The sequence below is a fragment of the Poeciliopsis prolifica genome, unplaced genomic scaffold (assembly GCF_027474105.1).
Source record: "Poeciliopsis prolifica strain line A6 unplaced genomic scaffold, Auburn_PproV2 SCAFFOLD002, whole genome shotgun sequence".
Taxonomy (NCBI): domain Eukaryota; kingdom Metazoa; phylum Chordata; class Actinopteri; order Cyprinodontiformes; family Poeciliidae; genus Poeciliopsis; species Poeciliopsis prolifica.
Genome location: NW_026562377.1, coordinates 15210499 through 15224578, shown reverse-complemented (window position 1 = coordinate 15224578; position 14080 = coordinate 15210499). Strand labels below are relative to the sequence as shown.

Here is a 14080-nt window from a genome sequence, read left to right as displayed (position 1 = left end):
GAGCAGATGTGAAACCTATTTCATCGCAGACAACAGCGTCTTTCTTTGTCACCACTTATTTTTTTTCCATTTCTCGTTTTACATAGGAGTCCGACGCTGGATGGAGCATGACGAGGAGGTGACATGCATTACAGTATCATGTTGAGAAAACCCAGTAGATTTGTTTGATATTGTTTGGGTTTGTGTGAGCGGCCGCACAGGAAGCGCTTATTGCAAACCGTTTTAATGGCAGCCTAAACATTTTTGCCACATGCTGAAGAAAGAGCTTTTTTTCCTCTTTGAGAAGTATCAAAGAAAAGGAGGGGAAATTCTTGAATGAAGAGCTGAAAACTGAAACACTGAGCCGCTCAACCCCCCACCCCCACCACGCTCTTCGTCAAACCCGCTGACAGTCACGGAAATGGAGGAAGGGTTAGCTCCCTGAGCACGGCTAAGCCTGGTACAAATGATGCCAGTGTAAGGCCTGCTGTAGTGCTGAAGAGATAAGCCTCTGATACCAAATGTTGACGAAGACACTGAGTCCAAAATGTGGAGCCTAATAGACACTGGCGAAGGGAGAAGGAAGGTTGCAGAAGCGTAAATCAGACATTTCTAAACATTCCAGTTATTAAAATTCAAGCTGAAACAAGGTCTGCAACGAGATACATACTTAAGCAAAAATAAAGTGAGCTTTTTATCCTGGAGAACACCATCGTAATTCAGCTCCAAACAATTTTCTAAAGTTGGATTCTGTAAAGCTGAATGAGCTGAAAAGACAGAAATAGCGAAGCAGCACAAAGAGCGACGGAAAACTTAAAGGTTTCAACAGTTGTGCGGTCTTACAAATGCAATAGTGCTCTATCCTCTATCCTCTGAGCCTGGCAGAGCAACAGTGAGAGCGTCTGGACGGGATGGGAGCTTTCTATGCTCCCTCTCATTTAATTACAACACAGAGCTGCAGGATTAGAAGGGGGCCTGTGTTCGCAGCCTCCTACTGGCACTAACACTCGGCTGCTCGCCTTTCGGTTTCCTGGAATTATCTCCCGTTTTCTACTTTTTAATATCGCTGCCACTTGTCTTCTCTATCCTTTTGTCTTTCAGACTGTTTCTCTGATTAAATCTTTTCTTTGTTCAAGCGTTTGTCCTCTCTGTTCTCTTCCCTCACCAGCTCTGCAATCACCATCCTCTTCCGACTCCTCTCCCCCCCGCTCTCCTCTAATCCTGCCATCCTGTTTTTGCTGGAATTTCATCTGCGACGCAGGCACATCTTTATCTCTGTCTCAAACACATGTTTACTCTTGATTATAAAGAGACAACTGTGAATCCTTTAAGTGACAAAGTTGTGAGCGGGGCATGTGTTTGCCTGAAAATATTTGCGTATGTGTTGAATTGTGCGATGCCGACGAAACGGGAGTGTGAGCTGCGCGTTAATGTGTGTGTTAGGTGTTTGTGCCCTGACGGTCTCTGCAGACGGCGGTGGCGCTCTGCCTGGGCAAGCCTATGCTCACACACCTCTTTGCAACCACTACCACCCCTCAGCATGCCCTCCTGTCATGATTAATGGAAATCTAGCAGCATGGCTAATTAAACTGGTAGTTAGAGCGGCTCTCATTAGCTCACTACCACGGAGCGTGGCGACCAAGCCCTCTAATGACTGGTTGCAGCTAGCTGACTGCTGCCAGGCAGCAACAGAAGAGCCAAGGAGACTACTACTGTTAGTGCTGACAACTGTATCCTAACATTGTCAAATTGTACTGCAGGGACAACGGACCGATAATAATTAATATTCACTAAATAATACAAGGACACAGGAGGACGCAGAGAGAGATTCAACGTTTCAAGAGCTCAGAAACAAGAAAACGAAGGCACCGGGGCAGCGGTACTGCAACAGCATGAAACAGCTGAACCAGAAAGAGAAAAAGAGATAGAAAAATTGAATTATCAGAAAATTATAGCGGATTATTTTGACCATAATCCCTGCTGTTTGCCCGAGGTTTATCTGGAGTCCAACTGAAACAGCCAATTACAGCAGAGGAGTTTTCCAGCAGCGATGATCGTTATAACTTAACATATGCCAAAACCTGCTGTGTAGCTCTGTTCTAGTGGACAACATAAAGGAGGATTAAAGCACTTACATCTTTGTAATAGCGGTTTTCGATCAAATTTAACAAACCATTTGAGCTTCTATACTATTGGTAATGTCTAATGTACAGCTCCATCAGTTAGCCTTAGCGTTAAAGGCCAAATTCCCTCTGGAGCTTCATAATGAGCCAAAACACCTAGACTTTATTTCTTTTGCAGGACACAAAAGAACAAAGGCATTTTATCTAAGCTGTTTCCAGCAAGCAAAAACATGCTCACCGTATGACTGTACCGAGGGGATGTTTTGAACCAGTTTGGATCCTAATAAAGACAATTTTAAAAAACCTAAAAAGTGAAACACATCAACCCAATTAAACATAATGGGTGTCTTTCTGCCTTGTTTCTTTCTGGCTATTTAAAACTGCTTAACATAAAAGAAATTATTCAGTAAATAGTGGCGAATGATCTCTAAATTAAATTTTTAAATGTACAAAGATGAGCAAGAATGTCAGTTTCCACAGTGTTATTTCACATTAGGAAGAAAAGATGCAGAATGCTCACATTTCTACGAGGGAAGGTGGTGAGGATCTTGAATTCTTCAAAGGGAAATCCTTTGGAGGCCACAAAGTCAAAGAGGACCTGAAGCCGACAGCTGCCCAGGAAACGCCTTTCCAGAAACTCGCCGCTCGGCGTGCGGATTCTCAGTTTGCTGATTTGCTCTACCGACTCCTCATCGGGCTCGGGCGGTAAAGCCTGCTCCAACGACAAACGAATCGCCTGAAAAAAACAAAAACAGAAAGCACAAAAAAAATTAACCCAGAGTTGTTGTTATAATTTGTAATTACATGATTTTATCGACGGTGCTCAAGGAGAGCAGACAAGTTTGTATTCAGGTACTGGTTGGATTCAACTACAGCTTCCCTTTTTCACAAGCCAATCACATTTGTCTAAAGAAATTTTAATTTTAACAGCTTAAGAGCCAATTTAGCATAGATTGCATTATTTTGACTTGTAATTTAAAACAATTTATACGAACTGACAACCTTTTTAGCGTTTCACAATCATACAAGCATTTACTTACCTTTAGCTGTATATCAAACAAAGTTCAGGCATGTGAGGGACGACTGGCTGATCTAATTTAAGGTGTTGCACATTTTAGACATGCAAAAAGACACTTAATATGAAAATCTACATGCGAAAAAAATTAGGCAAAAAAGAAAAACCTGTTCAAACAATAATATGGCTGGGAAATAACGTATTTTCGACATGTAGCGGCTGAATAATACAAACTTTGTGATAACTTATTACCAGGATAATGATAAACTGTAATGGAGAATATTTGAAAAAACAAAAAATTATCCTGGGATTCTACTTTGTTGTTCAACTATTTTCTCCATGATAACTAAAATAAAATCTCCATGTTTAAAAATTTGATTGACAGTAATTAATATGTAGTGTTTAGTAGCACAGTAGCACTATTCAATGTAATTTGTGTTGTGAAGTTTTATATCTTAGGAAAAGTTTGTCAGCAGAGACTAAAAAACACAACAAATATTCAAAAATTTTCTCCCCAATGTTGAACTTTTTATTATTATTACTATTTTGTATAAATTATTAACACTTTTACTATTTTGTTTGTTTGTTGGGTTTTTCCCGGTTCACATTCTTGCCCCTCCCTCCTGTCTCTTCATAATTATGGAGGTCCGTTCAGTGTGCTGCCTGAATCAATATGGCCTGTGGGCCTTTAATTTAATAAAATCAACTGTGAAATACTGGGAATGTCTAATTTTCTCCATGTTGAAAAGTAAATCTGCCTCTGTCGCTTTAAGACAACCAAACCCAGTATGGTGTCTGTGAGCTGAAAGGCAAAGAAATTTTAAAGAAAAATAAAGTTTGGAATATCTTATGTTACTTTGATGCTCAGCCCACAATGCCTTTCCTGTTTAAATATCAAAACATATGAAATAAAGTCTAAAGTCTGTTTGATTCTCCGTAGATTGATACTAATTAATCAACCCTGTTGTATTTAGATTCTTATTAAATTAGCTGCCCCGTGTCTCACCTTGTTCCCCAAAGCCTCGTGTAGCTCTGAAGGTTGCCAAGTTTCAAATAAGTATGATAAACGCACCAAGTGTGAACTTTCTTCATTCTCTGACTTATTGTTCTAGTAAACAGAGGCTGATACTGCTGAGTAGCTCTTCATAAAATACAGTTCTGAGTTTTGTTTGATGCAGTTAAATATATTTTAAGAGACACATAAATCTGGCAATATGTCCTACATCAGACTCTGTGTGGATCAAAATGCACAAAGACAAACATCAACTGTCATCTTTCACAGCAAAGCTAATCAATCCTCCAGAGTTTCCAGAAAAACGTGCTTCAGCTGCTCCCCCGAGCGTCCCACTTCTCTCTGCTCCTCACCCCTCACCTCCTCCTCACCCGCCTCCCGCTTGTTGTTCCTGTTTGGCCAGCCGGGGAGCATATGCTGTGACAACAAGCCCCGGCTTTATTTACACACCATAATGCAATTATATTTCATAAGAGTGTACAACAGTAGCTCATTAGCAGCTTCTGGAGTTGGGTGGGCAGGGTAGGGCGCGTGCCGCTCCGCCGTCAGCTCCCCCAGGTACACGAGCTGATGCTGACTGAGTTAAAGGGGCCCCCAGGGACGGACTCACACACACACACACACACACACACAGCAGACAGAAGTGTGCATTTTGGACATTTAAATGCAGTGACTGAGCACCACAGAGAAGCATATCCACCCACACAAGGGAGATAGCGTCCTGTAAGAAACCACAGTACACACGTTTGGTCAATCGCCGGGCCCAGGAAGCCCAGCACAAATAATCAGGAGCATCTCTCCGTCTATTCACCTGCGTGAGCAGCTCCGCTCGGCTGACCGCAGAGAGCAAACAGATGACGAGCAGGGGGAAGAGGAGCACCTGACAGCCACACAACTGTATGCTAAGACCCCATGAAGGAGGTAAATAATAATGCCAGCTCACATACAACCCCGCCCATAATTCAGAGGCTCTTACTTTCATCTCCCTTTTCTTTGCACAAAGGCACAAAATCACAGGGAAAGCATTCCCTCTAGCATTGCCCTCTCTCTGGTGGCAGCTTGGGCTTCTTGTTGTGTCTGCACTTCCTCCAACCCACAGCACGCCAGATCGGAGCCTCATAAGACTCAAATGAAAACTGTAAACTAACAAAATATGTAACTCCTAATTATAAAAGGGTGGAACACGTCGTTCCTCATTCGTTTATTCTCAAGAGTCAGGCGACACAATGCAGATGTATTATAGAACGAAAGTAATTACTGCTTAAGAAACAAAATATTTTTACATTTATTAAAGACTAGAATAAATTTGGCATTTAATTAAAATTTCTCCATATCAATTTACTCACGTACACTTATTTGATATGTAAAGTCTACTAATCTAATGAAGGTTTGTCTTTTAATAAAACATAAAGCAAATAGATTTCTCAGCAGAGCAGAACATGGACAAATTGCCATTGAAGTTGTAACATCATCTATCATTGTTAAATAGATTTTCTCCTGTATTTATGAATAAAATCCTTTTGAATTTTAAATCATAAACTCCAATCAGGTCACTTTCCCATCAGTAAACACAATATCCAGTTACTAACAGGTTGTATCAATAACACTCTTTGAAGGGAAGTTGTCACTGACTGAAGGCTCAAAGTTTGCAAATCTCACTGTGAGTGAGAAGTTTAAAAAAACTATGCAAAAGTTATCACAACCAACCAGCAAACTGTATGTGCATTTATTGTCTACTCTTGCTTCTGCTCATAAACAGGGAATGAGATCCAACCAGAGAATCCTGAATGTGTTACAGTAAAGTATTAAACCTGTATATAATGGAATAAGTTGAACTTAATAAAGTTGGGGGTCTTTTTGACAATCTAAAAGGTAAAAACCAAAAATCTCAGCAAAACAGAGTCTATTATTTACAGTTAATTATGCTAACAATACTAATTGTTAATGTCCTGTTCTGTTTTAGAATAACAAACCCTGTTTTACAGTGTTTTTGCAGCTGTACTGTTCCACAAGAAAAATCATGAATGGGTAAAATTGGTATTGGCAGGTTTACAAAACTGAAGAGATATTGATCACAAAACTCCGATCAGAGTTTTAAAATTGTGATTTAATGCTGCGTTTTAAGTAATCGAATCTATGCTACCCTTTTTGGTGGGTTGAGAAAGATTTTTGCAATTTAGCAAAGTTGAGTTGATTTATTAATAAATGTAGAAAAACAATCAAAAACAACCCAATCTGCTGGTTAGACAAAGTAAAAGGCCATTTAATAATCTGACAGCTGAGCAGTGCCAGTAAATACCACTGAAGTTGGGTGAGGAGAAAATTAATTTCAGCAGCACTAAATGACGGACAGTAGGTGTACCATTCGTGGTATTATGTACTGTTTTCACTGTGCATTGTTGGCGCACTACTGTGATATAATTAAGAAGCCACGGTCAGGAGCTCTTTTGTTGTCATTTGTTTAACTCAAGTGACGAATCATCTGAGCGAGCCGGGTCACCCAATACCTGTCCCTGCTTTGGGCTTTCTGCTGTTGAGTAAACAACAATCAGTGAGGACTACACTGTATTAATCTGGACTGAACAACATCGCTGCCTTCATTACGGACAATTATTACTTTCCTGTGTGCTTGGCATTGTGTCTGCCTGTGTGTATTTGCCCCTATTTTACAGACAATAATTGTTTTCAAGTGAATATGCGTGTTTGCTTAGGTTGTGCATTTGTTTGTGCATCGGCCAGTCTCCTCGACCTGCTGCCGTCTTTTGTCCCACTACGTTTGAATATGGTGTTGTCTGCGTTGCCAATAGAAAGCAGTTATACAGAACAATGACAGTGTTTATGGAAGGTGACATTAACAAGCACTGGATATAATTAGGATATTTCCTTCATTTGAAATAGATATCTGGCTGTGAAACCTCACCAAACAGGGTCCATTGACTGGCAGGGTTCTCCGAAACCACAATCTAATTAACCGATCAGAGCACACGCTCAGAAACGCATCAACATAAGACTCGACTCTGTTCTCACCTCCTTCTCTTCCTCCTGCTCTTTTCTCATCTGTTCCAGACGGACTTGTTCCGCTTCTTCTCTTTCCTGGGCTTCTCTCTGGGAATGAAAAAAAAAAAAATTTCATTAAATGGGTCAACAAAACACAAATGGCTTCTCTGCTGACGACCAAGACTGTGTCACTGTGCCTTGTTTAATTATTAATCATGTTTTATCAGTGATCTAAACCACCTGCTCCCCTTTGATATGCACAAGGTCTTTAATCCAGAATACACAAATCGAATCACACATGAAGTAATGCAGTGCTTTGCAAAAGTATTTCCACCGATTTCAATGTGTTTTATTGAGATCCGAGTGGCGTGAAGGAGAAATGATACATGGCTTTTCAAAATTTCAACAAATATTCATTGAAAAAGCATGGATGTGGTTTTTTAGCTTCCTTTACTCTGATACCTGTATGTGCAAACAACTGACCTCAGATGTGATCATATTAGTAAAAATTAAGAGTGGAAAGAAGCAAGCTGGTGTTGAACGAAAGCACTAAGTAGTCTTGTTTGCTACAAACAATACAATGATCATATTATTTGGAAGAACGTACTTTTTAGCCCACTAGTAAAATGTGCCACGTTTCAAAAAACCATCAGAAAACCAACATTGACAGTCATTCTAAAAGCACTCCTAAAGAAAAGTGGTGGCATTAATTATATCCATGTACCGATTGTTTAACTTCTTTACAAGAAAAAAGAAAAAGAAAGCTGACCTCAGATGACCTCTATTTCTATTTTAATCAAGAAACATTTTAATTTCTGGTCTGGTATATTCAGAATACAGCATGTATTCAGATGCATACTGTAGTGGAAGAATATTTTATAAGTTAAATCTAAAAAAATAGGCAAAAACTGTTGTCTCAAGATATAAAAAGCTCATCATCAGCTGGTCCACCATTGTATTATCTGAAGAAAACCCAAAAAAACTTCCAGATGAATTTACATGCCAATCCACATCAAATTTAAAAACAAAATGGGTCATTGTCTGCTAACTCCACATTTTAAAAACAATTGTGTTGGCCTGTGACATATAATCCTAATAGAATACATTAAAATTGTTATTTTCTTAAGAAAAAAATGTGATAAGGGTCATTAATATTTTTTGCATATCATCATGCAAGAAGTTCAGACTCTCAAAAACCTCAAAAAGAGTGCCAAAATCAAATGCACAGGAAAAGTGGAAACACTTCAAAGTCAGAAAACAACAAATGCTCTTTGTTCTGGACGTACCTTCTTTCTGTCAGCCTCTAAAGACAAGCGATAGGCTTCATCCTGTTCCCTCTTCACCATCTCCCTGGCCTCGCGCTCGTCCTGGGTGGAGGGAGAAAGAGAGTTGGGCCTGTTTAACTAACAACATAATAAAGGACACAACGAGAACAAAGCATCTAAGCTGAGGTGCCGGTTATAGAAGCCAGGAAGAACTGGGGCAAAAGAAAATGCTGCATGTCAAGTGTGGTTACGTACAAACATCAGGTATGAAAGAGTAGCAGTAGAAGGGATTTCATTGTGACTGGGCTGTCATTTACCAGACCCTGAACCTCTTTTATGTTTCCTATTCTCAGTTTCACCCTCCCTTTCTCTTTCATTCATTCTGCCCCTCTCTTCCTGTTTGTACAGAGGGAAGGGGACAGGAGGCCTTTCTCTTTCTACCTGCTGTGGCTACAAAGTGTTTCATAAAGACTTGGTCTAAATACGAGTGTCCCATTGTGTTAATGGGCACAGCCATTAGTTTTCTGTTTCCTGAAGGCCCATGCTGTGTGCCGACCCGGATATGGCAAAGTACGCTCATTGTGACGATCAGATGGCTACTGTGCAGCTAGGCGACTAAGCAAAATGGCAGCGTCTATTGTCGCATTGAATCAGAAAATGCAACGATACATTTGTGCTTTGGGTTGACATAATAGAGGAATAGTGAAAGGAAACTGTAAAAGAATGGCAGAGAGGGACAAAGGCTTCAAAAGTGCCCGCCATCAATACACTGACCCCAAGTCACGCAAACAGGTCAGAGTGTGTGACGTACAATACTCCCTTTAGTGCTTGTTAAATATTTTCCAAGGCTTTTAACGCATTAATTTGAAGAATCATGAGACAAAATGTTCCTCAAACATGTATCAGCACAGAGACTGTGATTCTGAGAGCTTTAACTTCAGAGAAAAAAAAAAAAAAAACAGATTTTCCACAATTAAATCATGGCTAGTGTTCAAGTTGGCATCATATGTGGCATCTTTTAGTGTTGATGATACACTTGGTATTGAGGGGAAAAAAAATAAAAAAATCAAGCTGTCACACATTCAATGTTTGCAAACAAAATAAGAAATTTAAACGGCTCTTTTTAATTTGCTTTTCAATTTTGGGACCAAGTGGCTCAGAGATTATACCGCTTCCAGAAAAAGTTGGGATGCTGGAGAAAATGTAAATAAAAAAAGAATACAATGGTTTGCAGAGTATTTAAAGTCTACATATGACGCTCCGATCTGGAAAATTAAATTTTACTTTGTGGAAAACAACATTTGGCCTTTTTTCAGTGTTACTTTTTTATGTGACATATTCACTAATTGGTAAAGGATGCTTTTTTTAGCTCTGAACAATAAAAGTTTGATAGAAAAAAATATATTATTATTTACAGCTTACAACCAAAACTGGAAGTATAGAAAGTATAGAAGGAAAAGCACATATGACTCACAAGAAAACTGTTTCTTATGCATTGTGATAAATGAAGATGAAACAGAATTAAAGATCAATTTCAGGTCCCAAATTCTTTGTTCTCATAATGAGTAGAGTCAACAAAGCACTCTAGTGTATTTACAAATCCAGACATGTTTGATACAATTTCTGGGTAAGATGTGTGAAAAAAGCTTAAAATAAATATTTTCATTCATTCAACCAAAACAAATGAGGAAGCCTAATATCTATGAAAAATGCAGGGTACTCCAAATTCTAACCATTAATTTGAAATGTCACTTTTTTCTAAAGTGACATTTAATAATGTCACTTTAGACATTAGACATGACCTGAGACATGACCTGAGAACAACCTAAAAAACTTGTAGCGCTGACAGATGCAGACCACAAAATCTGAATAGTCACCCAGTTAGTAACCGCTAAGCTAAAACACAGACAACCCCAGGAATGACTGTTGTCTCACTAAGGCTGCTTGAAGTCAAAGTGCAGCTGCTACAGATCCAGACAGACACTGAAGGAAGAGTCATGGAGTTATGCCTGCGTTGAGTGAGTGTCAGTCTGAGTATTCACCGGAAAAGAAGACATCAAAGAAAACAAGAAATTTCTTTGGCAAGAATGACAAAATGAGCAAAGTTGAAGATGAGTTCATTCACTGATTAAAGGAATATGGTCCTTTACTTTCAAGAAAACTGAAGTAATAAGGTTAATGAACATAATATAGTAACAATGACTTATTTCGACATTGTTACTTATCCTCTTAAATATTTCATTTTGTGAGTTATGTCTCATACAAATAAAACATTAATTCATCCATCTCATTCATTAACAACACCCCAAAACACTTGAACTTGGGAAATGTTCTTGTCCTGGCAGAAAGAAGAACCTTTCTCAGGAACAATCGCTTTTGTCAGAATATCTTTGACTTACATTTTTAACATGGAAAAACTGATTGCCTTCATATTCCAGGAAGTAATAATAATAGAAAAATGCAAAACAAATTAATTGGAGAAAAAAAAGAATGGGAAAATCTGCCAGACTGAATATGTCACATGTCAATAGCTCTTTGGTTGAAACAAAAATGTGTACATACCACCAAGTGCCACCCGCACCAAATGTCTACTAAGATCTTCTTAACCATTCTGTGAAATGCTAAGTCTTCGTTTCATGCCAGTTTTAGAGTGTTTACTCTCTGCACTTCTCTGGTGGAGCAGCTTGTGTTTGAACAATATTTAACATTTGAAGACTTTTTGCTTGCAGAGCATTTTACCCAAAAAGAGGATGGATATTGTAGAAAAACACGCTCATGTTTATGAAAATAAGAAAAGTATCCTCTTGATGTCAATAAACTGCTTTCCCTTTGGCAACAATAATAATAAAACTCTAACCATTCTGGGCGTAGGCGACACTGCACGTACATTCCTCTTGCTATAAGCTGTCACTAATGATTGCCTTTCACCAACAGTGACAAATCCAAAAGAAGCCAGTAAATTGTTCAAATATTAACAACACAGAGACAAAAGCTGCAGCTCAGTACCCTGGAAATGACTGAAACAAGTTTAACCCTCAGGGTGCGTGCATGTGTGTGCGTGCATGTGTGGGTGTGTGTGTGCGTGTGTGTGCGTGCATGTGTGGGTGTGTGTGCGTGTGTGTGCATGCGTCTGGGTGTGTGTGTGCTAGAGACCCATTAGCTGATCGCAACTTATGCGACGAAGATTTTATGAATCTCACAACCGCAGTGCTAGGGAATCAGTTTGGTTGGCTGACTCTTTTAATACTTAACTTATCCAGAGTGACAAGCTGTCATCTGTAGATACTGTAGTTAAAAACCGTCACGGATGAGTTTGAAAGCCTGACAAAAAGTTGCGTATGAAGGACTGAACCACAGTCAATGACTTTAATCCTTCCCAACATACTTCAATACTTCTCCAAAGTCAAACATGACAAATTGAAACATCCTTATTAAGGATTTATAAACTGGAAGAATATCAAATAAACTTGAATTTAGACTTGCTTTTTAAATTATACAATTCTTTTTAGTCTTTTGAAAATCACTCCTGAGATTAAACTGAAGACAACTTTGGAATCAAATTCACAAGCTCCAGCCGTACCTCATCTTTGATGTCCTCTTGTTGTTGTGCTGTGAAGATCTCCATCGCTCCCATTAACCGCATCATCAGCTCATCCACCGTTGTATTGCCTGAAGAAAAGTTAAGAAAATTAAATCTCCAGCACATGGTTTTTGAAGTTAATGAAGACATTTCTCTTTAATTCACCTTGAATAACATTTAGAACTTCGTTGGATGTGCGTTTGCCCATAACTATAAGGAGCAGGGGGAACTGGTCTGTCTTGTATGTCCGTATAGTCTGTGTTACCACGCTGCCAAAGTGCCTCGTACACATGGTGAGAAGTCTGAAAAACAAAGAAACACACTCCAGCCTATTTGCTTCAAAATTCAAAATTTGTAACTTGAAATAATACAAAAAGGAAATACGAAATTCACATGTATGCACACGTATTTTTTACAACAAATGGAACTGGTACGCTCTTCTTAGGCTGCGTTGAGAAATGAAAAACACACACAATTCATGGTATTAAGGACTTTAAAACCAATTCGCCTTTTCCTGATTCCATCAGAGTGACATGCTATCTCAATTGGAAGCATAGATGAATTAGTATTCCTCACCAGGCGCCCAGAATTGATAGGGCAAGAGAGGATTTCTTATTCCATTACAAAGACAGAACTTTTTAAATTAACATTTCAGAGGGAAAAGGGTAGCCGGCAGCCGGGGCCCCGCCAAGCTCCCTGTAAATGTCATAATATTAATGAATTGCTATAGACTGAATGCAAATATAGATTAGCTTTTTCTCCCGCCTTTTAATAAGATCTACTTTAATAACTGAGTGGTAAAATGGAGAAGTAATGGAATGGGTGGAGGGGGGGACAGGTCAGAGAGAGAGCATAGATAGAAAGGCAGCTGCCTGAGAGAGGGGTGTAACTCATTAAAGATGAAGTCACAGCTATAGAAGCTGCTTGACCAACTTTCAAGCTGAGAAATTGAGCACGAAATCTCTATATGATAGTAATAATCTCCAAAAACTAGGATGTAATAGTAAAAAACCAGGGAAGAAAAGTGCTTCGGGCTGTAATTCAGTCAGAACTTTCCCAAATGAACTCCGAGTCACCCTTGACTTGCAATGAAAGAGATGGGTCACTCTAATCTTATGGATCATTTTGATCTGACATTTGTCCCTGTTCAGCCCTCGACCCAGCCGCACCATAACAATAGCCCACAGGGAAACTCTAACCTGTAATGAAAGGCCAGAGAACAATGGACAACAACTTGAAGGGTAACCTAATCTTAAAGCTCTAACCAAGCACAAGCCAAGCTGCTTTGGTTTCCAGCAGAAAATCGCAGAAAGTCAGTCTTCACGAATAAAAACAGACAAAATGGCAACATCAAAACTGTACAACTAAGAGACTCGGCCCACGTCGACTAACTTTCCACTGTGATTTAAGCTGCATCTAGAACTTAAAACACTTTTGCATTCGGGTAGAAAACAAGTACGGACACAACACTGAGGTTAAGAGGAAGCAGAGTTGCTCGAGGAAGTGAGGTGAGCAGTTCAGCAACATCATCCAGGATTAATCTAACATGGCAAAGAAGGTAATTGAGTCCACACAAAGTCCACTAAAACTCCATGAAACATGAAAGAAAACACCTGACCAAACTCGCAGCCAACGTGTTTAAGACTCCGTGTTATTGGACAATGTGATTGACAGCTTCTAATTTGTCACCCATCCCATCTTATTTTCTTTGTATTTATCTCTACAGCAAAAATAGTTAATGTTTCGCCGTGCTGTCGCCTCACATTTCATCCGGTCCAGTTCACACATTAAGATATGAATTGACAGGGAGCAGCTGATGTTTGCTCCAGTGAGCAGCTGATGAATCAGGTTAGTACAGTAGCACTGCGGGGAATGTTTCTGCAAGCCACCTGTATGGGAGCAGTCTGGGAACCGGATGCTCCGATAGCTCACTGTGTCATACACACTTTGTTTCAGAGCTAACATGGACAAGTTTTGATTTGAATGTGACATTTTGTTCTCCCTCTAAACCAGTTATGTTTTCAGGTTGGCGTATGTCAAAAGGAGTAGTCAGGTATACTGAACAGGTGTGCAAATTGGTCTGTGAGAAGTGAAGCCTTCAGGTTTCAC

At 39.4% G+C, this 14080-nt stretch overlaps 1 protein-coding gene across 1 annotated transcript in view; it reads right to left on the bottom strand.

Annotated features, from left to right (window-relative positions):
* faf1 (Fas (TNFRSF6) associated factor 1) overlaps positions 1–14080 on the bottom strand; it is a 68585-nt gene that overhangs the window by 7472 nt on the left and 47033 nt on the right. The window contains exons 14-18 of the mRNA XM_055058351.1: positions 12137–12273; positions 11972–12060; positions 8413–8493; positions 7157–7234; positions 2623–2838 (exon numbers count right to left, since the gene is read on the bottom strand). Of these exons, the coding sequence (XP_054914326.1) occupies positions 2623–2838; positions 7157–7234; positions 8413–8493; positions 11972–12060; positions 12137–12273 (601 nt within the window). The remainder of the gene's footprint in view (positions 1–2622; positions 2839–7156; positions 7235–8412; positions 8494–11971; positions 12061–12136; positions 12274–14080) is intronic.